The sequence below is a fragment of the Pan paniscus genome, chromosome 1 (assembly GCF_029289425.2).
Source record: "Pan paniscus chromosome 1, NHGRI_mPanPan1-v2.0_pri, whole genome shotgun sequence".
Classification (NCBI taxonomy): domain Eukaryota; kingdom Metazoa; phylum Chordata; class Mammalia; order Primates; family Hominidae; genus Pan; species Pan paniscus.
The window spans coordinates 135,737,133-135,763,524 of NC_073249.2; the positions used below are offsets into that span (position 1 = coordinate 135,737,133).

Below are 26,392 nucleotides of genomic sequence, written 5' to 3' on the forward strand. Positions count from 1 at the left end.
AGTTAAGGTGGACCCTAATCCAGTATGACTGCATCCTAATCCAATATGACTGGTGTCCTTATATGAAAAGGCAAAAAGACAGAGACACCAAGAAAACTCCATAAGAATACCAATACAGAAGAAAGACAGCCATGCAAAGACAGAGGCAGAGATTATAGTTATGCTCCCACAAGCCAAGAAATGTCTAGAGCTATCAGAAACTGGAAGAGTTGAGGAAGGATCCTCTCCTAGAGAATTCAGAGGGAGTATGGCTCTGCCAGCAACTTATTTCAGACTTTTAATCTTCAGAACTGTGAAAGAATAAATTTCTGTTGTTTTAAGCCATCCAGTGTGTGGTACTTTGTTATAGCCACCCTAGAAAACTAATATACTAATCTGTGCTGTTAAAAGTCAAGATAAAGATTACTCTTGACAAAGTTGACTAGAATAGGACAGAAAGATAGTTTCTAGGGGTGCTGATATTTCTCTGTTGTGGGTAGTACTGAACCCTATATATATAATTTCCTTATTAAGTCAAGAACTTTCACCTTTTCACTTAAAGGATACTACAGCTTCTCTTTGGCACATCCAAATTGCCAGCATCGCTACTCTTGTGCTTTGGGGCCATTATTAAGTAAAACAAGGGTTACTTGAACACAAGTACTGTGATACCATGACCGTCGATTTGATCATTGAGACACCTACCAAGTGACTAAGGGGTGGGTAGCATATACAGCCTGGATATGCTGGGCAAAGGAATGATTCACATCCAGGACAGAGTGAAGTGGGACAGCATGAGATTCTATCATGCTACTCAGAATGATGTACAATTTAAAACTTATGAAATATTTATTTCTGAAAATTTTCATGTAATATTTTCGGACCAGAGTTGACCTTGGGTAACTGAAACTGTGGAAAGCAAAATCATGGATGAAGGGGGCTACTGTATGTAATCATCCAAATCTTAGGAACTTATGCACATCCGTATTGTACAATTCAATTTTTATATGCAAATTTATATATCCCTGGATAAAGATACACAATTATACCTCTAAACCTAACATACATACACTCTTTCTTAGTAACTGACACAATTAAGGGGCAATAGATTACCCTACTAAGGCTGTGACACCAAATTTGGGCCTTTTCAAAACAATCCAAATTTCAGTTGTTCTAATCCCTTGTCAAATGGTGTTATTAAATGATACAAACTGATATTTACTTCAGAGAATATAATTGCTAAATGGCTGTTTCCAAATATGCTTTCAAGTTGAACAAATGTTTCAGTTTTGTATATCATCAAATTATATGACTATATATAAAAACAAAAACATGCACCTTAGGGAATATAAAATAATGAAAAATTCTTTTCATGCTTTCTACAACTTATATTAGTCCGTTTTCATGCTGCTGATAAAGACATAACTGAGACTGGGTAATTTATAAAGAAAATGAGGTTCGATGGGCTCACAGTTCCACGTGGCTGGGGAGGCCTCACAATCATGGCAGAAAGTGAAAGGCACGTCTTACATGGTGGCAGACAAGAGAGAATGAGAGCCAGCCGAAAGGAGAGACCCCTTATAAAATCATCAAATCTTGTGAGACTTATTCACTACCACAAGAACAGTATGGGGGAAACTGCCCCCATGATTCAATTATCTCCCCCAGGTCTCTCCCACAACATGTGGAAATTATGGGCGCTGCAAATCAAGATGAGATTTGGGTGAGGACACAGCCAAACCATATCAAACTTTTTGAAAACATTCTTTTAGCTGCAGTTTCTCACATATGGTTATAGTTCCAAGAGATAAAATTCTTGTATAACTTGAGGAAGAACATTTTTGTTATTTTTAATATATGGCAATGTGAGACATATTTTTAAGTTGTAAAAACAAAAATTAAAAAATTTTCAGGCCTGCTCTCAGTATATGAAGATTAGGCATTTAAACTTCTTATCCTTTAAATGCATTCTAAATAAGAATTACAGGCTTTGCTTAATTTGAAGAAAATCTATTTGACATTAATACATTTATCTTCATTTGCAGTATTATTCTGAATATGAATGTCTTGGAGCTAGGTACAGTGGCTCACACCTGTAATCTCAACAATTTGGGAGGCCGAAGGCAGGCAGATCACCTGAGGTCAGGAGTTCCAGACCAGCCTGGCCAATGTGGTGAAACCCCATCTCTACTAAAAATACAAAAATTAGCTGGGCATGGTGGCAGGCACCTGTAATCCCATGTAATACGAGCTACTCGGGAGGCTGAGGCAGGTGAATCACTTGAGCCTTGGGTGGAGGTTGCAGTGAGCTGAGATTGCACCACTGCACTCCAGCCTGGGCAACAAAGGCAAAACTCTATCTCAAAAAATAAATAAATAAATAAATAATAATAATAATAATTAATGTAGTTGAATGAATACAAGGATAAAGCCAGTCCTCAGGCACATTGTGTGTACATTTAAATACTAGTTAAAAGGCAGTCTACTTTTCTTTATATTCTTTGGTGTGTATGTGCATTAAGTTGCAAAATCAAGGACTCCAGTTCAGTGTATTCCTTTTCTGCATAAATAAATAACAAAATGATAGTAAAATATTTGACAGAAAAATGAAAAGGAGACTCTCTCATCATTAAAAAAAAGTAAAACCATGAATTGCATAAATCTATGATTAGCATAAATGGAGAACTGCAAAAGTGAAAGTAATATTAAAAAAATACTCCAGTAGCTTCTGCACAGACCAAATTATTTGAATTTGTAATTAGAAAGTTACACTAAGTGTGTCAGAGAGTCTTGCTATTTTTTATTTATTGTCTGGACTTCTTTTTTTAAAGAAGTGACCCTTGCCCCGCCACCTGTTAATGACCCTGTTAAAGTAATTTTAAGTATTTTCTTTCAATACATTTCTATTTGATATTATTAATAAATTTACTTTAAATGCTTGGAACTGGAGACTTTATAACATGTAAATTAATACAATATGTGGCAAAACTATGAAAATATTTGCACCTCAGATTATGACAGTGATGGAATATAGAATCTGCTATCTTTAGAGTATACTTAAGAGTGCAGCTTAGGCTGGGCACAGTGACTCACACCTGTAGTCTCAGCACTTTGGGAGGCCGAAGTGGGTGGATTGCTTGAACTTACAGGTTCGAGACCAGCCTGGGCAACATGGCTGGTCTTTACAAACCCTGTCTCTACAAAAAAATACAAAAATTAGCTAGGTGTGGTGGTGCATGCCTGTAGTCCCAGCTACTGAGGGGGCTGAGTTGGGAGGATCACTTGAGCCCGGGAGGCTGAAGTTGCAGTGAGCCGTGATGGTGCCACTGCACTCCTGCCTAGGTGATAGAGCCAGACTTTTTCTCAGAAGAGTACAGCTTAGATTATTTTTTTTCTGAGAACCTTATCTTTCTAATTACCAATATCTGTAAGCTTATATTTGCTAATAAGATAAATTCAGACAATTCTCAGGAGGTAGGGAGGGCGGCAGGGTAAAGGGAGCACTTTTATTTTCAAAGTAACATTCGTAACAAAAATACAGCAAAAAGATTTCGTCAGGTAGTATCCATGTGCTAGTATTCTATAAACAAACAAAGAAAACTTGCATACAGTCTGCATTCCTGACAAGACTAGCCAACTTTGCCTTGAAATTTTTAGGAGCCCTCGGAATCTCTCTAATTAGAGTCCCAGATCCTAGTTGCTGCCACTGGGAGCAAATGTGCTTAGTCATTGTGCACCACCTTGTGGCAGCGTTTAGACATGCATCTTTTTTAGAAGTTCTTTAGTATTTAAGAGCCAAAGGCAACTCTTTATTCTTCATTTTAAAACAGCAACTTGCAAAGCTTTTCTTCCAAGTCTTCCCACCTCAAAACAATAGGTTCCTTCTCTAAATAACTTAAATGAATCCTCTGGGAGAGCTAAAGCAACTGGTACAACTAGAGAGAGAATTGTTGATAGATCAGTCTCTGGAATTAGACTACCTTGAATTAGAATCTCAAATTTGCTACTTACTAACAGCATAGTCTTGAGCATCTTACTTAACCTCTGTAAGAATTAATTTTCTCATAGGTGAAATGGAGATATAATAGGAACCTTATAGGCAGACAACCAAGGGTGATGAGACATTTTAGGAAAATGTAGAATGTGTGAAAGTCCAAAATAAGGAAATAGAAAATGGATGAAAGAGCAACAGGATAATTCAGGAATGTAATAAAACCTAATATAAAACTTTAGTAACCTCCGAGAAATTAAAGATTAAAATTGCAACCACAAAACTGAATAGGATGCCATTTTAAAATAAAAAGAACCAGAGCAAGCACAGAGAAGCAAAAATTATGTTTGGAAAGAAAACCGGAGGTCTCGAACATAAAGTCAATACCTTCTCAATGAAAGCAAAAAGTCAAGGAGACAGAAAATATAAGAGAAAAGGGGGGCAATTTAAGAACCCAGTATCTAACTTATAAGTGTTCAAGAAAGAACAAACAAATCAGAAGAAATAATTTGAGAAACGTTTTCAGAACTGAAGTGAGACAGAAATCTTCACATTAAAAAGTCTTACTTAATGCTAGTTAGGATGAATGAAAGGTCTACAAATAAAGCTAATTGCAATATTTCAGAACATTGTGGATAAAGACAAAATTGTAAATGCTTACAAGGAACAAAAATTTTAAAATGTAATAGTCTTTTTGTGAGCAATGTTGGATGCTAAAAGTCAATTGATTTAAAATTCCAGGGGGAAGCCAGGCACAGTGGTTTGTGCCTGTAATCTCAGCTACTTGGAAGAATGAGAAGGCAGGAGTGCGTGCGCCCAAGAGTTCAAGGCTGTGGTGAGCTGTGGTCTCACACCTGCACTCCAGCCTGGGTGACAGAGCGAGACCCTGTCTCCAAAACTGTAATAATAAAAAATAAAATTCCAAGGGAAAAATGATTTTCAACCTTATGTTCTATGCCCAGCCAAACTACTAAGTATGAAAGTAATATAAAGATGCCTTAATACATTCAAAGATTCAGAAAATTTTATTCTTATACATCCTTTCTTAGGCAGTTGCTCAAAATTGAGCACCAGTAAAACAAGAAAGAAAAAGCCCAAGAATCCATTTGTAGTAGATTCAGCCCAGGAACTTAATGAAAGGAAGTTCAAAGGTGACAGTTACAGGACAGGTCTAGATTGCATTAGGAGGCAGATAGAGGGTTCAAGGAAGGAGGCATTGATGAGGGGGGAATAAATGGGTGAGGTATTCCCATGTATTTGCTTTTACCCTTCAACTATTGAGTGAACTTAAAGAAGCAAGATGGATATTGCTAGACAAAAAGGAAGGCTGCAAAACTTCAGGGGAAGCAATATGCTGCTCAAGAAAGAAAACCACTCCACTTGATTCTGCATTAAAAATGTTTTTACCTTCTGTATATCTCTCAAATCAGTCTATTCTCTGTAACTCTACTACCACCACCACTCTGGAGTTACCATCATTTCTGCTTAGACTTCTACTGGTTTTCTTGCATCCTTTCTGTCTTATCTCAAATCTGTTCTCCATATTACACTCTATATGGTGACGTTTTTCACAATGCAAGTCTAAATGTGCCCCCTCTTCGGTTAAAACATTTCAGTGGCTTCCCATAGCTCTTAGAATCTAAATCATTAGCATCCCCTAGAAGGTTCTATATGGTCACATGTTCAACCAGTCCCTAAGCAGCAATGTAGTGGTAGCTGCTATGTGGTCTTGCCTCACTTCTGTAGATTTGGCTGGTAAGGACATCCTAATGGATTTAAACAGTTTATTACTTACACAGATGGCAAAGCAAGATCAGCATGGTATTAGCTGCTTACATCCCCAATTCCACAGGATGATACCAAACTAGGGGGGTCAGATGACAGACAACATGAGTGGCGGGTTGCTTTGTTTTTGAGAAGTGAACTCTAGGCTTCAGCTAAGCAGTTTTATCTGAAAGGGGCAAAATGGAAAGTTCCATACCTTAGTGGAATCAGGGAGGCAGATGAGAAACTGCCGCATGGCAAGTCTTCTGCAAGATCGAGGGTCTTCTGCAAGGTATGGAGCAAATGTGAAATGGCCTTTGATAGCTCCTCACAAGACTGCCTATCTTGCCATTTTTAAGGATGATCATGGGGCATTCTGCCAACAGTTGAGTCTTACCTACATGGTCTATATGGAGATATGCAATTGCCATGGTGCCATGGTGGAACTGTTCCCCTACAAACATAGGCTGCCTTTACTACCACTATAGTCTCATCTTACATACTTTCTCATATTTGCTAGCATCAGTCGTATTGACCTTTCAGTTTCCCCAATGTGCCATGCTTTTCCTTGTCATAGAGCTTTAGCATATGCTGTCCCCTCTGCCTGAACCCTAATTTCTCCTCCTTCTTTGCCTTCTTAACTTCCCTTCTTTCTTCAGTGCTCAGCCCAACGTTCCTGACCAGAACAGCACCACCTGTTACCACATAGCATGATGTACCACTCCTTCACAGCATTCAGAACAATTTTAGTTTAAAATTTATTTGTTTAATCTTGGATTGATGTAATAGTAGAGATAGCGGATATAATATATACATTAATATATTTGTTTATCACTTAATTGTCAATTGTTTTTACATACTTAATTACATTTTATTTTTACATCTCTGTGAGGTAAACAGAACAGATATTAAATCTTTTTTCCCAAATAAGAGCCTATATTAGAGCTCATTTTTTTTCTATTTTAGTGTTCCCTGTACTTCACCACTATGTTTTTTCTGTAAATACATTCAATATAAAGCAGCATACAGTAAGCAAGAGGCACAGAGAAAATGCCACAGGGGCCCAAAGGAGAGGGAAATCAGATCAGGTGATCACCATAGACCTCCAACCCAGAGGTGCCATTTGAGTCAGACTTGAAGGTTGGTAGGCATCTGCTGGGCAAGGAAATGAGGGTCTTCTAAGACAAGAGATAGTATCAAAGCTACAGTTATAAAAAGGCATGGAACTATTTGAAGAATGGCAATTGAATGTGTTTTGATGGATGTAGGGCTAATATGGGTCCCAGGAAGGGAAGCTGGAATTGGATCGTGCAGGACCTTGAAGATGGAATTGATTTTGCTGGCAGTAGGAAGTAACTCATGTTTCTAAGTGGGCAAATTGGTCTGATCAGCATTGGACTTTAAAAGTATTAAATAAGCAACAATGTGTAGAATAAATTGTATCATGGAGGACTGGATTCAAAGAAACCAGTTCTGATCTAAGTGAGAGGTAACAGGACCATGACTTGGGACAAAACACCTGAAACAATAAGTCGTGACACACTTTACAAAGTTTAAAGTCAAAGCCTTTCAGTCAGTGCCTAATAGGAACACACTTGGGTTTGAGGAACGTTAGGTTTATTTAACATACTGCAGCAAAGGAGAGCACCATAGCAACAGAACTGTGGGTCATCTCAAGGAGCCAGGAGGATTTTCTTCTTATAGGATTTCAGAATCTTATTATAGGATTTCAGAATCTTATTATAGGATTTCAGCTTGTGCTGGGTGACTCTTAGGAAGGTTTAGGGAAAGCAGAGATCAGTTCTAGATTGGATGCTCTCAGGAAGTAAGATGTTGGATATTTTGGTACATTTTTTTTTTGGAAGTGAGAGGATTTAAAAAACAGTAGTCATCTGTGTTAGCCAGAAGAGGGGGATGTTTCATTATTTTTTATGTTTCTTGAGAGTTCTTTTCTCTAGTTTCAGAAACATTTACATGGTAGTCTTATCTCTGTCTTCTTCTACTATGGTCACAGAGTGGCCTTATCTGGGTATTTATATTCTCAAAATTGTTTGCTCAATTGGGAATGCTGTGGTTAGCTGTCAGCTTCCAGCCACCCAGGTGTTTTCTTTTTACCTTATCAGTACCCAATACATTGATCTGTTCAGCTCTAAGGACCAGCCGTTGCCTCATATGTTGAGCAGCCTCATCCATTTACCCTAGGCTGCAATATGTATATTATCACTGTCTAGACGTGCCATGACTTGGAAAGCTTGACTGAACAATGGTACCGAAAATGAAGAGTAAAGTACCAAGAAATGTTGTAAAGTTTTGAAGCTCTCCACTATCTCCAACATTTCTGGTTCACTTAAAATCTATGCTGCAGCAAAAATAAGCTGATTTCAGCTCTTACAATCGGTGATTTGCTGCTTTTGGGTATTTGCCCTCCACCTGGAATATCTTCCCTTTGTCTCATTCTCATGTTCGTATTTCCATCTGTCCTTCAAGGACCAGTTCAAACATCTCTCTCCTTCCCCATGCTACTAGTGAGAGCTAAGATCAAGAAAAAGCTGATTTAAAATATAATAAATTAAGAGTAAATCATATATTTAGATATATTAATTCTAACTTAGAGGAGTCAGGATGGAAACAATCTCTCTTTCCTGTAAATTCATATAGCTAATTTCTTAGATCCCTAAAGCATTTATTTCTAATATGTATTAAATATGTATTACATCTTGTTTACTAACTTCTGTCAGCAGTACCATCAAAATGCCATAATGTTTACTTCTTTCCAGGTTTTTCAGGCTTGAGTACAAAGCAGCAGAAGTGTTTTTAAACTCCACCCTCATTCTTACCTCATTTAGTATAAAAGTTACTGATATGTGGCCATATTTGGCCCTATTTTATATATATATAATATATATAATGTATATAAAGTATATGTAAAATATATATTATATATAAAGTATATATAATATATTAGTGTATATGTTATATATAAAGCATATATATAATATATAAGTATATATTATATATATAAAGTATATATAGTATATATTAGTATATATTATATATAAAGTATATATATTATATATATTAGTATATATTATATATAATGTATATACATTATATATAAGTATATATTATATATAAAGTATATACATTATATATAAGTATATATTATATATAAAGTATATACATTATATATAAGTATATATTATATATAAAGTATATACATTATATATATTAGTATATATTATATATATAAAGTATATATAATATAAGTATATATTATATATAGTATATATAGTATATATTATATATATAAAGTATATATTATATATAAAGTATATATGTTATATATAAAGTATATATATTATACATATTTAAAGTATATATATTATATATATATAAAGTATACACACACACACACACACACACACACACACCAGGGAGATTATACACACACACCAGGGAGGTTGAGAGAAGCTTGTAGGTGGCTAGATGTTTCTTGTTGGGAGTAATAGTGGGGCAGGGAGTAACTTATCAAAAATATGTTTTAAAAATTACCAGGCATGGTGGTAAGTGCCTGTAGTCCCAGCTACTTGGAAGGCTGAAACAGGAGGATCTCTTGAGCCCAGGAGATTGAGGCTGTAATACTAATTATCGTGCCTGTGAATAGCCATAGCACTCCAGCCTAGGCAAGATAGCAAGACCCTATCTCTTTATTAAAAAAAAAATTACGTGGATTACAAAACACTTGAGGAAGTATAAAAATCAATATTTTTGTATTGTCTGAAAGGAAGGAAACTGGATAAAAATTAATTATATTAAATTAACAATAATAAATGTAGTGACAAATGGATTTGTTTTTCTTATATTAATTTAGGAACGACTGCCAGCAAAAAACCTGGGAACCGAGAATGCAATCATCTTTGTAAAAGTAAACATACATGTGGACATGACTGCTGTGAGTCCCTTAAAACAAGTTTATTTAAAGTGTTCAAAATTGAAAGGTCTTTGGTGGATAGTAATGACATCCTAATTATGTATGATATTTATATTATGCAACTTAATAATGCAAATAATTTTCTCTCTGTGGGCAACATGAAAAAAGTAAATACTAGATTTGAAATTTTAAAGAAATTTGACTTTATAAGAATAAGATCTGAAGTTTAACCTAAAGAATCTGAAGTTTCTTTTCATAGGTAAAATTGGAGTTGCACAGAAGTCAGAAATTAAAGAGTCAACAATTTCTTCATATTTATCTGATTTAAGAAACAGGAATGCTGTTTCATCTGTTCCTCCAGTTAAACGTCTGAAGGTTAGTTTTAATAACATTTTTCCCATTGTTCTGTAGTTAAACATATATAAATATTCTTTGTTCTGTCTGTCAATTAGGTATCCACAGTGTACTGTAGAATTACTTGTGGGCTTGACTAAGAATATTACCATTATTCATAATCCATCTTCCCTTCTTTCTTCTTTCCTTTTTTCTTCTAACTCTTTCTTCTTTCCTTCCATCTTCATTGAGCACCAAGAATATGCCAAAGTGCTAAGATACAGTGACGATTAAGACAGTCTTATTCCCAATCATAGAATTTGTAGTAGAGTGAGAGATACAAGTAAGTAAACATGCTTTTTTAATACAGTGTGATGAGTGATTCTGTGACAGAAGTACAACACAGTTAAGTTTAGATAGAAAATGTACTCAATCCACATTTGATGGACCAAGAAAGGATTCCTAATAGATGTGATTGGGACCTGAAGGATAAGCCAAGGATGGAGGGGCAGGCACCAGAATGATTGTAGGAAGGGATAGCTAAATATTCCAAGCATAGAGATTATACAAAGGTCCAGAGGTATAAAGAAAGAGAGAGAGAGAGGGATCTTTAAAGAAACTCTTTCTCAGTAATACAGTATGTCTAGAGTTTGATTACAAGTAAAGGAGTAGAGAGAGATGAGGCTGAAGAGGCAAGTAGGAGCTAGATCATGCAGACCTTTTTGCTATTTTAAGGGATTAGACTTTATCATGAAAGTACTGAGAAGCCAATGAAAGATTTTAACCAGTGACATGATCAAAATTGTATTTTGTAAAAGTCACTCTGACTGCAATGTAGAAAAGGGATTAGAGGATGATAGAATAGGAACAAAGGGACTCATTAGGTGGTTTTTACAATAATCTAAGCAAAATAATGGCCTAGTTTAGGGTAGTGGCAATAGCAATGGAGGGAAGTGACTGGGTTAAAATATTTTTCAGAGGTAGAATCGCTACCTTGCTACTTCATTGGTTATAAGAGACAAAACAGAAGGAACAGTCAAAAATGATGCCCAGGTTTCTGGCATTAGCAACTGGGAGAAAAGTGGGGTCTCATTCAGGTAGATATTCTGAAGGAAAAGCAAGTTTGCTGAAATAGAGAACAGGATAAGTTCAACTTGGGAAACACTGAATTTAGAGGGCCTGCAAGATGTCTAGATAAGGATGTCCTACAGACAGCTGGATATAACTGTTTGAAAATCAGGAGACAGAGCTGAGCTAGAAGTAGAAATTTGAGAGTCATTCACATGTAGATGACAATTGAAGCCACAGGAATAAATGAGATCTTTGATTGAGAAGGTGTAGTGTAAGAAGAGACCTAGTAAAGAACCATGAAGAATGCCAACATTTAGGCCAGATGTGGTGGCTCACGCCTGTAATCCCAGCACTTTGGGAGGCCGAGGCGGGTGGATCACAAGGTCAGGAGTTCGAGACCAGCCTGGCCAACATAGTGAAACCCCCATCTCTACTAAAAATACAAAAATTAGCCAGGCATGGTGGTGGGCACCTGTAATCCCAGCTAGTCAGGAGGCTGAGGCAGAGAATTGCTTAAACCCGGGAGGCAGAGGTTGCAGTGAGCTGAGATTATACCACTGCACTCCAGCCTGGGTGAAAGAACAAAACTCCATCTCAAAAAAAAAAAAAAAAAAAAATGCCAACATTTAAGAAGGGCCTGAGTGAAATATTCGAGTCAAGAACTAACCTGAGTTTCTCCTAATTCATTGATTTGGGGACTTTATGTACCAGCAGGAATTTTGTTGTTTGGCTCATGTGTTACAAGTTATTGATGTGAAACTGATAGTTGAACTTATTTTTGTTTCATTAATAGATACAGATGAATAAATCTCAAAGTGTGGACCTTAAAGAGTTTGGTTTTACTCCAAAACCTTCCCTTCCTAGTATATCAAGGTACAAATATAATGTTAATATCTAAGGTAAAATATTTATCGTAAACTCTGTTCCTGCAGGTAACCACTTATTCAGGGAAAGATAGTCACTGGCTACCATCAAGTCACAGTTATCGTTTAGTTCCATAGTGAAGCAATAACATCATAATGGTTTCATTATCTTTGATACCCTAAATTTATTTAGAACTCTGCAGTTATGAAATAACATTCATTAGATCATCTCTTCCCTAGGAAACTACCTATCCTCTGTCATTCCCTTAGGTTCTCTCTTTATAGGGAATATAAACTAAGTGACAAGAGTATACTTTAAAATGGAAATCATGTTGGTGTACAGTCTAACCTTTCCATTTAGAAGCTCAGTCCATATTAATAATATCTCAGATTTATAATACGAAAATTACACATTTGTGCATTATATTTTCTGACTTAAACAACAACATGGCCCATAAAATGAGGTATTTTTTCGTCCCATTGTATAGATGGAAAAACTGAAGTTCATATTCCTAGTTAGCAAGCAGAAGGCCTTAGGTGGTAACTCATTGTTCTTTTCCTGTATCCTGATGCCTACAGGACAATCATATATGTAATTTCCCTGCCAGATAAGGGCATTCTATATGCAGGAATGACATTCAATGTATTTAACAACTAGTACAGAACAGGAACTGACTCATCAGAATAGATGCCAGCAGTACTTCTAGAGATCGTGGCTTTTGTTATCTAACTAAGGGCATGTAAAGGAAAGTATTGGTCACTTCCATGAAACACCTATTTATTTGCTACCCAGCCTGGGTCCAGTTTATCATAGAAGTTTTAAATGGATAAATCATTATTTTTGTTTATATGAATAAATAGTTTTCAGGCTTAGATTAATTTTCATATTTTCTTTAACATTTTCATGGTTTTATCTTTATAAAGGTCAGAATATTTAAACATATCTGAATTGCCTATAATGGAGCAGTGGGATCAGCCTGAAATCTATGGAAAAGTTAGACAAGAACCATCTGAATATCAAGACAAAGGTAAATTACCATTGATACTTACTTGAGAGAGTAAATGGCTTATTATTACTTTGAATTGACAAGTAGTGTTATTGAAACACCGGCATCTGAAATTGTTATGATTATTAACTTGGCAACATTTTTCTCTTAGATTACTGAATCATTTTCAAATTCTTGGGTCTGTTATTCAGATGGTCTTACTCTGTTTGTCGTACTTTTTAAAAAAAAATCTCTTTCCTACATAATGCTATTTTAATTTAAAGATACTATGAGGAAAATCTGAGCAAATAAGGGATCCTTGGGTATATAGAGTATTAACATACTGAATGATTACATTCATATATCATTAGAATTATTTAAAATAATTTTATGTTTATAAAACTAGTCCAGTTTTACAAAATATCAATGTAACCTTGGGCAAGTTATTTAATCTCTTTGGGCTTTAGTCTTATCTTTAAGATGAAGGTATTGAACTGGGTGACCTTTAATATCTCTCCAATTCTTAAACCTATGATTCTTACAATTCTATGTTAGTATGAGAAAATAACTTAGGTTGTGGGATATAGCTAGTTTGTAATCTAGATTTGCTTTTTTATCTGTGTCCGTCATTAAATTAATGAGATAATGCATATAAATTCAACACTGCCTGGTTCATCATTACTCTGGTTCCTGCAATTAATAGAGCATAATTTCCCTGAATAATGCTATTAATAGCCAGTCTGTTAAAACATGAGACAATCCTATCCATTGAGTTATTTCTTCAAGTGGCTGTATGTAGAAATGGTAAGCTTGGGGTTTTCTGAAAATCATTTCATGTGTTTGGCATTGGCTTCTGTTGACATTCTTTTCTTCATGCTGTCATTTTTTTTTCTTCATGTTGTAACTTTTTTTCCCTCTAGTCATAATTTAAGATTTTACAGAGGCAAGGGCTGGAGTATTCACTACCTCTTGTGATACCATGGCAGCTATTAGGCCCAATAATGAGATCAAGAAAAGTTCCCTAATCTCACCTGGAGAACCAGAGCATTTATCTAACTTATTCAAAGCCTGGATATCATTACAAAGCGGATAGGAAGTATAAAATTGTCAACCTTCTTATATTTATCTTTGTTCAACATGTAGCCCTCTAACTTACTCCTTCCTTATATTACTACATTATTACCTGTCCTTCTGCATACAAGAGCTTGTCTATCCTTCCCTCTGCTTACTTTTGTGTTATATTTACATGGTTTTCCTACTTTTCTTTCCCACTCACTATTCCAAATCCAATTTATATTATGATATTAAAGTCTCATCTAGATACTTTAACCCCCAATAATAACTCTATCCCTGTTTTACTGAGTGGGCCATTTTTTTTTTTTTTTAAGAAGTTGCTGCATGGTATAGTAGTTAAGTTCGCAGGATCTGAAAACCATCTGTCCAAGTCCTAGCTCTGATATTTAGTATAACCTTTCATAATCTACTTAACCACTTTGTCTAAGTTGCTCATCTGGTTATATTTTAGGGGTTTTAGGATTAAATGAGATAATGCATGTAAAGCTGTTAGGGTTTCTGGTACTGTTAGTAATAATTATGTTTATTATATTTTTCACATATTAGTCTTTGGTGGCAAAACATACTTTAAATGTATTCAAATACTGCTTTTGAGAATGTTTTTTAAAAAGCATGGCAGTTTTTATCTTCTGTATTCCAATTTCAAAAAGGGAAGAAGAAAAAATGTCACAAATTATATGAGAAAGCATGTTGAATCATAAGATTTAAATTGGAAGGGACCTTTGTGCAATTTCTCATTTTATAGTGAAAGAAGCCAAGACTCCAAGAGATTAAATGACTTGCCCAAAAATTTCATATCTAATTAATGGCAAGGCCAGAAATAGATTCCATATCTTTCGATTCCCAGCCCAATGCCATTTCTATAAAATGAAATTGACTTTTAGTGATCAGTGGAGAACTGAAAATTGAACCAGTAGTATATGAACTCTTTCAGCTTTTTGCCCCACCCCTCAACTATATATTTCCCTGTCTCTGCATCCATCTGTAACCATCTATTTGTCTTAAAAGAAAACTTATCTTTTCTTCCACTCGAGGCATATCTCTCCTCCTGTAATCTTAATTCTATCCAATCCTGCTTTCCCTGGGACTTTAGAAGATCATTATCCATCTCCTCTTTCCCATATTTTCATTGTTTCCTCTCCACTGTGTCTTTCCCTTTAGCATATAAATATGCTGAAGTCTATTCCTTCTTCAGCTTCATGTCCTTATCTAGCTGGTCATGACTTTTTTATTATAAATGATAAAAATTCTACTCAAAATGACTTAAGCACAAGAAAAGGAACCAATTGTCTCAAGTAAACTGAAAAGTATCTGGCTTAATTCTGGCTAAATCAAGGCACTCATGCCTCTGGCTTTCTCTCAATCTTTTAGCTATGCCTGTTGCTACTTGGCTTTACTTTTTAATAGGGTTTCTCACACAGCAGGTAGCCCCTAACTTACATCTTACCAGTTTAGCGCCTCAGTGGAAAAAGGTAGACTTCCCTGTTAGTTTTGGCAGACCAGAGCTCATTCTAACTGGCCTCATTTGAGTCATGTGTTTATCCCTTGATCAATCCCAGTAACCTGACGATTGGGTCGTTGTATACCTGTGGCCCCAGAGAAGGCAGGGCACCATGAATAACGGCCTTACTAGGATCCAATAGAATTGTAGAAGCAGTTTCCTCAAAGGAGAGGGAGGGTACTCCCACTAAAAGAAGGGAAAGCATACCAGGCAGACAAAAAACAGAATTCTAGAGTCCCCATACCCTCTATCTCTTGCTTTCTCATCAAAACAAAAATTAATTGAAAGAGCAATTGACACTCAGTATGCTCATCACTTCCTTATACCCTAGTTACTCTTTATTCATTAAAATTTGGGTTTTCTGTGTATCAGTCCTTTGAAGCTGTTTTTGTTCAGGACATTTAGTGACTTTCTAAGTTCTGAATTCAGTGAACTCTTTTCAACTGTTAATCTCTTTGACCTCTGTAGTATTTGATACTTCTGGTCTTTCCTTTCTTTTGGAAATCTCTCCTTTGATTCCAGTAAAACCATTAGTTGGTCTCCTGTTACTTCTTAGACTGCATGGGCTTTTCTTCCTGTTGATGTTGCAAAAGGATTCTTTTTTCTTTTTTTTTTTTTATTCTTCTCACTTCAAAAACTTTTCCTATACAGTATCACCCAAGCCCGTGTCTTTAATCACTGACTATGTTTTGATAATTTCTAAAGCTGTATCTCCCATCTAGATCTTTCTTTCTAACTCCAAATCCATCTGTATAATCACCTTCCTGGACATATCCACCTAACAGTTAACATATCAGACATGTCAGCATCTGAACTCTGTCTTCTTTGTACCTCACTCTACACCTTTTCTTTTTGCCTTAGCTCAATGAATGAACTCTTTACTTTGTTAAGCTGCTAAAGTGTCCTTCTAAATAGCTCACCCCACGTGTAAATAATCACCAAATCTTAATTATTTTGCCTCCTGCACATCTCTCATATTTGTTATTTCCACTCTATCCTTTCTGCTGATACTCTAGCTTAAGCATTCATTCTCTCTTGTTTACTGCAATCACTTACTTTTCTCTCTGCTTTCAGTCTCATTATCCTTCAATCCATAATATTCAAAGTGATCTGACAGACATATCTGGTTGTGTAAACCTTCTGCTGAAACATCTTCAATAGTTATCCTTTGCCTATAAGAAAAACAAAAAACAAAAAAATCTCCTTAATATGGCAAATAAGCTTCAACGTGACCTAGCACTTAACTACCTGTGCAGACACAATGGACCCTGCCTTCTCCAACTTTGTGCTCCAGAAATCCTGAAAACTTACAGTTCTCCCCAAATTCTCTGTTCTCTCATATTGCTGTGTCTTTTACATGGTGTTCTCCCTTCATAGCATAGGTTCCCTTTGCTCTTGCCCTGCTTCACAACTACAGCTCTATCAAGCTGAAATTCCGACTACTCTTCCTTCATATGTTATCACCTCAGGAGTCTGTCTGTCATGTGGTATCACCTTAGAAGAGTATGTCTTACTTCCATTGCAGGTTTAGATCCTCCTTCCTCTGCATTCCCATTGCACTCTGTACAATCTTCCATTTTCAGTACATATATACATTGTGTGTCTCAGTGTGTACACATCAACATACAAAAGTAGAGTAATGTGAACTGTAGTTATAGCTACAGTTGAAGAATAAGGAAGGGTTTGGACAGGTGAAGAAATTGATAGAGGATATTTAAAGTGGAGGAAACTCAGTGATATGCTGGAGCAAGTTTATACTAACTTATGAGAGATGATTATTAAATTTTCAAGAATCTTTCAGCCATTATTGAAAATTTAATTACATAAACTTTCAATTAAATTATGTTAAAAACAAAGGCAAAAATACTCAAAACTCGTCACTTCCTAATTGTTCTACTGCATTTTACTCTTATCTGTGTTCTCGAGATTATTTATCCATATGGTAGAAATACTATATAATAGGGTTCTGTTGTGCATTTTTTCCCAACTTCTTGTTCAATTATGTCACATTAATAGCTTGAAATCAGTTATGGTGGGAACATTTATACCATAGGAATCAGCAAATACTACCAATCTGGGTTTGATTTATTGTTTTGCTTATTTTTTAGACTTAAGAAAGTGAAGGATAAAATTTTAATATTGTAGATTAAACAAATTGTGTTGTTATTGTAGCCATTACATTGTGAATAACACAAAAAATTGAGAGAATATTCTTCTAGTATTTGAAAATTACTATCTAATTCAGGAAAGAAGTTACTTAAGTCAATGGTGAACGAGTGAAATCCCAACAGATGTCTTTGTTGTTTTATTAATATTTTCATCTTACTTGTTAGAGTCAATAAAAACATCAAACAACATTCACATGAGAGCTACATTCGTCACTTGCAGCCATAGGTTGACTACAGATAAAAGAGTGGCAAAACTTAATGAAAACATTCAATGAGAATCAATTAGATATATGGAATTTACATTTAAGCATACCATATATGTTACTGTTATTTGTAAAACGTGTGCTGTATAGCCTTTACATCAGCAAAGATTATAATAAACTTATATGTGTATACATAAGCATACGCTTTTTGTAGAGGTAGCTATTAAACATTTATTAGCACAATACTGTGTAAAACTGTACAACTAAAGGCATTTAGCGCCTCATAACAATCTTTTGAGGTAGGTACTGTTGTTGCCTTATTTTGCAGAATCAGGAAGTTTGAATTACTGTCTAAGACCATACAACTAATAAATGAGAGAAGTGGAATTTTCACTTATGTAATTTGGCTCTAAATCCAGGCTGTAAACAATGAATAACACTGAGGATTTTTTAGCAGGAGAAAAATAAATATTATTTATTTTGGACAAATACCTTTTATAACAATACTGAAAATTAACTTTAGGGAGAAGATCTGGAGGAGGAAGACCATTTTAGAAACTATTATAATCCAATCTTGGAGTAGAGTTATTCTAATATGGGAATTAAGAGGAAAAATTAATTGCCTAAAAAATGTATTGAAAATTAAATTTAGTGCAACTTTATACAGTTAATAGAATTGGCTGAATACAGTATTCAACAATGCTTGACACAATGCCTTTGAAAACTATTACTCAAGAACTCTGTTTAGTAGTTGAAAGATGTGTTTGATATATCAATAGACTACGATGCTTGTGGTTTAAAAAGTACCTATAGTCTTTTATACATACACATAACAGATTTTTCTAGATGTAACTGTTCTACAACTTCAAATGAGAAAATCTCTCAAACAGTGTTCTTCAACAGAAATCTTAATGTATCTGGAAACCAAAATTTGACAGATGCAGATAAAAGCAATTCTCTATTTTCAGAAGTTTTGAATGTGAACTTTGAATTGGGAAATGAAGTTTGGGATGATTTTGATGATGAAAACTTAGAAGTTACTAGCTTTTCAACTGATACTGAGAAGACAAAAATATCAGGTAAAATCATACTTAGCATGCAATCATTTCATTAGGAATTCTTTGAATATTTTTCATTTCAGCTCCTGGAACTAAGTTTCTTTGCCTTTGTTGTGTGTGCTTGTTTAGTTAGATTTGGTTTGTTAAGATTATAATTTTTAGCAAAACTGAAAATGTGACTCTTCTACAAAGAACATTTCCCCCCTAAGAACAGAGATCAAGGTTATTCCATGATGATAATGTAGCAAATGAGCACTTTCTGTTCTATTGCTCCTATCTCTTGTAAAAGTCAAATTCAAATTGTTTATTCAATTTTCTCTCATGAAACAGGCTATTTTGTTCTCCATTCTAAGATCACAAATGGTCTGCTAATATTTGTGGAGAACAAAAAAATACATTTTTAAAACTATTCATCTGCTTGCAAAGAAAATAACTTTTATTTCTAGTTGAAATATGGACTTTCAGCTTGAAGTAAATAAATAAATAAGTTAATACATAAATAAGTAAATAAGAAAGAAAGATTAGTTTCTCCTGTACTAGAAATTCTATTTAAATCATATACAACCCCAAAATAATGAGGCTTATTAGCTCTTTGAGTGAAAGGCAAATTTACTCTATTTCACTAAAACAGAGAATTGAAAACCTTGGCCAGTATGTGACAAGATAGCAATGGAGATACTGTCTCCCATTAGGGCTGACAGAAATAAATCAGTCCCTCAGCCTTCTCAGTGCAGACTGGTATTTCCACAATTATAGATACCACTTACCATACCCCACCTCATGTTTTTAAAAGAGTATTTCAAAGGGAAGCAGTTAGAAGTTGAAATGTTATTGTTTTGGGGGCCCTTAGAATTACCTAGAGAACTAATACTGCTTCTGAAAAGAACAGGATTTGACCACCTTCACAGAATAGGCCAGGACAATCTCCATGATGTGGGGTCATTAGGCACAATTTTGTTTATCACCAGAGAACTACTGTTCCCTACCTCAAACTTAAGTGTCATTGGGTACTGCAAGTTAATAGGCAATGTGTACTGATCCTTTGAGGTAGCCTAGTCCTAAGACGGCACAGCTTTGTCACTGGGAAAATCAGTCTCAATAAATGCCATTTTCCCCCATGTATAGAGCACTTTAAATGATTATGAGCAGACCACTGAAAATATTGAGTGAACTTCAACTTGATCATTTATGTGAATGAAAATGTAAGTACATAAATAACGAGAGTGAGTGCAAAAACACAAACTGTTTTTCCTCACTCTCACACCATGATCAGCCCAGAAGACATCTGTGACCAAATGTGTGCGGGTTTTTTCCCACACGCCAAGCAAGCAATCAGTTCCACAGTGAATACCAGCTGGGTGTCTTCCAACCCAGTAGAGTTAGAAACAGGAGTCAAAGACCAAATACGTATTTTACCACAACACAGGTGGCTTGAAGACCTTTTAATATAGTTACTAATAAGCTAATCTATATGTTTTAGAGTTTTACTCCCTTAGCCTTGTGCCCCTAATTTTTCTATGCAAATTAAATTAGGTTACTGAGAATTATTCATTCCTTCCTTAACCAGATCATATCTGTTGGAGAGAACGTTGTAGAACTTGTGAAAAGCTTCATTCAGCTGTTTCTTGGCATTTTGTTTCAAAATGTTATCTCTTCACATAGGATTTGGAAACACTTTGAGTTCAAGTACCAGGGGAAGTAAGCTACCCCTTCAAGAGTCAAAGAGCAAATTCCAAAGAGAAATGTCAAACAGGCAAGTTTTAGAACTTTGGTTTGTAATATTTGCAACTTTATATCCCCTTGACACATAGTTGGAGATGGGGATCAAGTTATTAGATGTCACAGATGCTAAAAGGTATTAGCCAACCTAAACCCTCTTAATCTTAGAGGTGTATTTCTCAAAGTGCTGTTGTGAAACCACCTGCATCAAAATCACTTTGAGGTGCATATTAAAAATGCACATTCTTAAGCCCCATATTAGATCTACCGAATTTTTGTCTCTGGGACTGGAGCCCAGGAACCTTCACTTTTAACAAGACCTGAAAACTGAATAGGAGTTTGACAACTAGAACAGAGGCAGATAGGCATTCCAGGTATAAGAAAGCATCTGTAAAGGGATAAGGCTTGAAAAGGCATCCCGTGCTCAAAGATCAGTAAAGTGTGGTATGTGTGGCCACAGCACAAAGTCTGTTGCTGAAGTCTTATTGTAAGGGCTTTGAGTGCTGTGCTTAGACACCTGTCCTGTACCCAGTCAGGGGTCGCAAACCCAAATACCTTCAAGATTTGGTGGGCCAAGGCCAACTGTAGAGTGTCCCATCTAAAGGGAGCAGCCACTACTCAGCTCCAAACAGTTGTTACTGTGCAGGCAATGTGAGTCTAGTGTTATAAAATATTCTGACTTTTCAAGAAAAGCTAGGAATCTGAAATTTTATGTGATATCTTATTATTTTTAAATTTTGACAACTAATTCAAAAAAATGTGATATACTCTGTGGCACCCTCCTCCAAATAATAATAATATCTGTAGGCCAGATGTGTCCTAGGGCCCTCTAGTTTTTACCTGTATGGTAGGCAGTGAGAAACCATCCAAAATATTTAAGCACAGAAAAAACAATTTGATTTAAAAAATCATCCTAGCAGCAGTATGCAGAGTGAATCGTAGGGAGTGGGACTGCCAGAGGCATGGTGGCCAATGAGAAAGACAGACTATAATGAGGCCTAAACTACAGCAGAAGTGATGGGAACAGAGAGGTAGGGTTGGATTTTTAAAACATTTCAGAAATAGAGCAGATTCAGTGTGGCAATTGATAGGATATGATAGTTGAGGAAGAGGGAAGAATAAATGGCACCTAGGTAGATGTTATTTAAGGATATAGGAAACATAAGAGATTTAGAATGGAAAACATAATTTTATAAATCTTCAATTTGAAGTATCTTTACAAAAAATGCAAAATGCATTGGGAAATATTGGACTTGATTAGAAGTCAAGGGAGAGAAATGATGGCCAAAGCCAAAATGTTCAAAACAGAAGAAATACCAACAACTTTTTATTCAGGGTCTGATTTTCTACTTAAGGATTATTTATTTCTCTGCTTTAAAAAAATACTAAATTTGTGGTATCCCTTGGAATTTTTGCTGTTATTTGGCCATTACTGATTATTAGCATCAGCATCACAGACTCATAGTTTTAATAGAATTCCAGAGCTAGGGGGGCCTTTGGTATTGTTTAGTCTCCCTCTCACTGGATCTTTGAATCATCATTCAACATCACTGGCAAGTAATCATGCCACCTCTACCAAGACAGTTCCAGTGACCAGGAGCTCATTCACCCTTGTTCCATGTTAGGATTTCTTAGATCATTGAATAGTTTTTTAAAACATTTGCTTAAAATGAGTCTTTTTATCACTTTGTTTCTTTGGTTGTAACTCTTGAGTGACATAGAATAAAGGGATATAACCATCCAAGTGAGACAAAGCTGTAGGTGTAGAGAAGCAAAAAGTAGGTAAATCATAAGGAGGAAGGTAACAAGGCACATGAACAGTTTTGTGCACCACACCTTTAAAAAACAACAAATACTTTTGGAAGAGTATAGAAGGGACCAACAGAAGATGTGTGGGCTTAAAAATGGATTCTAACAAGAAGCCTCTGAGAACCTAGTGTAGAAGTTGCTGCTGGGGAAAAAGCCTGTGGGACCTGAGGATTTGGGGTGGAAAGGAGATTTGCTTTTTTATTTATTTAAGGTAGAGTACAGTGGCATAATTAGGGCTTACTGCAGCCTCAAGCTCTTGGGCTAAAGAGATCCTCCCACCTCGGCCTCCCAAGTAGCTGGGACTACAGGTACATACACACCACTATGCCTGGGTAATTTAAAAAAAATTTTTTTTTTCTAGAGATGGGGGTCTTGCTATGTTGACTAAGCTGGTCTCAAACTCCTGGACTCAAGCTGTCCTCCCACCTCAACCTCCCAAAATGCTGGGATTATAGGTGTGAGCCACTGTACCTGGCCTGCTTTTTCTTTTATACACTTTTTACTATTTTAATTCCTTGCCATGTATATATATTTATTAGTCAGAGACAAAACGATCCAATTCTATCAGTATATGTGATTCTTCCTTGTCTCCACCCACACTGCCCATTGCTCCTTACATAGCTGTTACATTTTAGCCTTCAGGTGTCAACTTAAATGGTTACCTCATCAGAGATGCATTGATGATCATCTTTTAAAAATGGGCTTATGGCTCCACACTATTATTTCTTATGCTGTTACCCAGTTCATTTTCTTTTTATAATTTCAGGATTTATAATTATTTATATATTTGTTTTTATTCATTGTCTGCTTGATGGTAACTCCCTGACTTTTTCTTTATCACTTCATACACAGCTTCTAGTACAATATCTGGCATATAATAGTGAATAATAAATGTGTTTTAGTGAATGAGTTAATACAGAAGGTTCAGAGTAAATTCTTCTATACAGTTATATCTAAGAAGATAACTAGATATGTCTAACTACAATGAGACCAGAATAGAGAAAGGAGATTAAAAGTTAAGCAAGTGGAATTTAGAAAATGTTTATAGGGTTCTATGTAATAGACAATTAAGCATAAGACTCAATTTTAAAGAAAATTGTTGAATAATTATTTCTATAGTCCCTTAAAAATAGTATTTTTTCCTAATTTGGGATATATAAATTATGGTTTGGTCTAAACGAAAGGAAATATACCAAGCTCTCCATGAATATTAGAAACAATGCATTACATTTTTGTGATAAATGTGATAAACTTTGATCATATTCCCCAAAAATCATTATGATCCAAATTAGAATGGTTTTTCTTGTTTGCCATATTTTACAAATAATTAATTTTAATTTTTAGTTTTGTTTCATCACATGAGATGTCGGATATTTCTTTATCAAATTCTGCTATGCCCAAGTTCAGTGCATCCTCCATGACAAAATTACCTCAACAAGCCGGAAATGCAGTTATTGTAAGAAGAAGCACTTCTTTGTTTTTCTTTTAAATTTTGCCAGAGTGCTTAAACTTTCAATGATTGTTATTTTTTATCTCAAATGTAGGTCCATTTTCAAGAAAGAAAACCACAAAATCTGTCACCAGAGATTGAGAAGCAATGCTTTACTTCCTCTGAAAAAAACCCAAATTCTTCAAATTATAAAAAAGTGGATTTTTTTATTAGAAACAGTGAATGTAAAAAGGAAGTTGATTTCAGGTAAGAACTCTTTAAAGACACTTTAAGATTATATCAATAAAAAACTTTTCACAAAGAAATTCAGCATTCTGTTTTCCTTTTCATTTTAAAGATCACAGCCTGAACATTTCATTTATTAAAGACATTAAAATTTTCAAACCTCAGTGAGCTAAGCTCTTTAAGATGTTTCAAACATCATATACCTCAGTTTTTGAAAACCCGTATGTTTGATGCTGTTTATTCAAACATTATATTGAGTTGATAAACTTACTTTTACTGATTTGAATACAGTATGTTAATTTTGTAAAGGGTAAAGTCACTTGAGAAATCCAGATGAGATCAGCTAATTTTTCAAAAGTTGAAGTTGTATTTTAGTTAACCAGTTATTTCACAATCAACAGGTTCAATGAAAATGTCAGATTAAATCTCATGGGTTCCCCCACTGCTGGCCATTTTAGAAAAGGAAACTGTGTTGCAGTTTCTCTCTCCTTGAAGAGTCAAAAGATTTGAGACCTGTTCACACTGTTTTGCTTTTAAGACTAGTCAAGTGAAGCAGTGGGAATGCAGAAGAAACAGAAATCTGTAACTGGTTGTGATCAATTAGTTGTAAACAACACTTCCCTTGGACCAGGCCATTCACACCTTTATTAAATGACATAACTTTTCAATATATTTAAAGAAATAACCTTTACAGTTCCTACCATTTGCATTTTATGAAGTCTAATTTTCCCCAACAGACTTCCTACAAAGTTATGCATACTGAAGTTTATTTGATCCATTAACTTCATAGCAATCTTCAAGTTTATTTTATTGTGTTTAGTATTACATTATTTATTGTGTATTTTAAAATAAATTGTGTTAAAAAATAGTTATTTTTACTTTTTCTTCTTTCTCCCAGTATATATCATCCTGATGATGAAGCTGATGAAATGAAGTCTTTATTGGGAATATTTGATGGTATTTTCTAAAACAAACAAATACTTTTTATATTAATAAGAGAAAGAATAAAGACACCTAATCACAAAGCATGCTTTTTATTTTTAAAAAGTAGTTCATAATTGTTCAGATTTTTTTCTCCTGTATTTGATTAGCTTTGTTCACTTTTTGCAACAAAATGTATGGACTGATTTATTTTCCCATTATATTGTAACTTCTTGAAAAGCTCTTTTACGGTGGCTTTGTTTCAATAAGCCCTTAAGTTAAGGGCTGATTGCACTTAGAAATAAGTTGCACTTAGAAATAATTATTTGGCTATTAATTGGATTTTGACAAGAACCAATGTAAAATTTCATTTTTATATTTTCTTAAGAAGAAAAATATTCTATGAAAGCAAAGTAATGCTAACTTAATGAATCTGCTTATTGTATGGATTAATCACTAATATTATTCCCATGTATTTTGTTTTACTAAAGATTTTTAAGAATCCAGTGGCTATTTGAACCTACTGTTATCTAACTTTGAGCAACAATAAATGAAACATTAATCAGTATAGATTGTTGTTTTCATTTAGCTTGTTTTTCAATGTTGTCAATTCTAAAACTTTGTTGACTTTTACTGTAGTAAAAAGATATTTTATATTTTTTCCAATGAATTACATTTCAAATTCATTTATTGATAAGTATTATATAGGTACCCTAAGCAATATTTATTATCAAATTTATTAATAGGTACCATGAGAAGTTGAAGCCCACTTAAGAACTTTTAGAAAATTCTTTTTCTTTTTTTAAAAACTTTTATTTTAGATTCAGTGTTACCTGTGCAGAAGTGTTACATAGATAAACTCATATCATGGGGATTTGTTGTACAGATTATTTCATGACCCAGGTACTAGGCCTAGTACTGAATAGTTATTTTTCCTGATCCTCTCCCTCCTCCCACTGTCCACCCTCAGGTAGGCCCCAGTGTCTGTTGTTCCCTTCTCTGTGTCCATGAGTTCTCATATTTAGCTCCTACTTGTAAGTGAGAACATGCAGTATTTGGTTTTCTGTTCCTTTGTTAGTTTACTAAGGTTCCAGCTCCATCCATGTTCCCACAAAAGACATGGTCTTGTTCTTTATTATGGCTGTATATGTAAAACATTTTCTTTATCCAGTCTACCATTGATGGGCATTTAGGTGGATTCCATGTCTTTGTTATTGTGAATAGTGCTGTGATGAGCATAAGTGTGCATGTGTCTTTATGGTAGAATGATTTTTATTCCTTTGGCTATATACCCTGCGATGGGATTGCTGAGTCAAATGGTGATTCTGTTTTTAGCTCTTTGAGGA

General features: G+C 35.0%; 1 protein-coding gene across 5 annotated transcripts in view; it reads left to right on the forward strand.

The window, feature by feature from the left end:
• Nucleotides 1–25,614, forward strand: part of HFM1 (helicase for meiosis 1) — a 137,329-nt gene extending 111,715 nt beyond the window's left edge. For all 5 annotated transcript variants that reach the window (XM_034930949.3, XM_055116219.2, XM_003808406.5 and 2 more), the window contains 9 exons: nt 9,606–9,686; nt 9,925–10,040; nt 11,863–11,942; nt 12,857–12,960; nt 18,833–18,943; nt 20,585–20,675; nt 23,795–23,906; nt 23,995–24,146; nt 25,024–25,614. In XM_034930949.3, the coding sequence (XP_034786840.1) occupies nt 9,606–9,686; nt 9,925–10,040; nt 11,863–11,942; nt 12,857–12,960; nt 18,833–18,943; nt 20,585–20,675; nt 23,795–23,906; nt 23,995–24,146; nt 25,024–25,093 (917 nt within the window). In that variant the 3' untranslated portion in view covers nt 25,094–25,614. The remainder of the gene's footprint in view (nt 1–9,605; nt 9,687–9,924; nt 10,041–11,862; nt 11,943–12,856; nt 12,961–18,832; nt 18,944–20,584; nt 20,676–23,794; nt 23,907–23,994; nt 24,147–25,023) is intronic.
• The last annotated feature ends 778 nt before the right edge of the window (nt 25,615–26,392 follow it).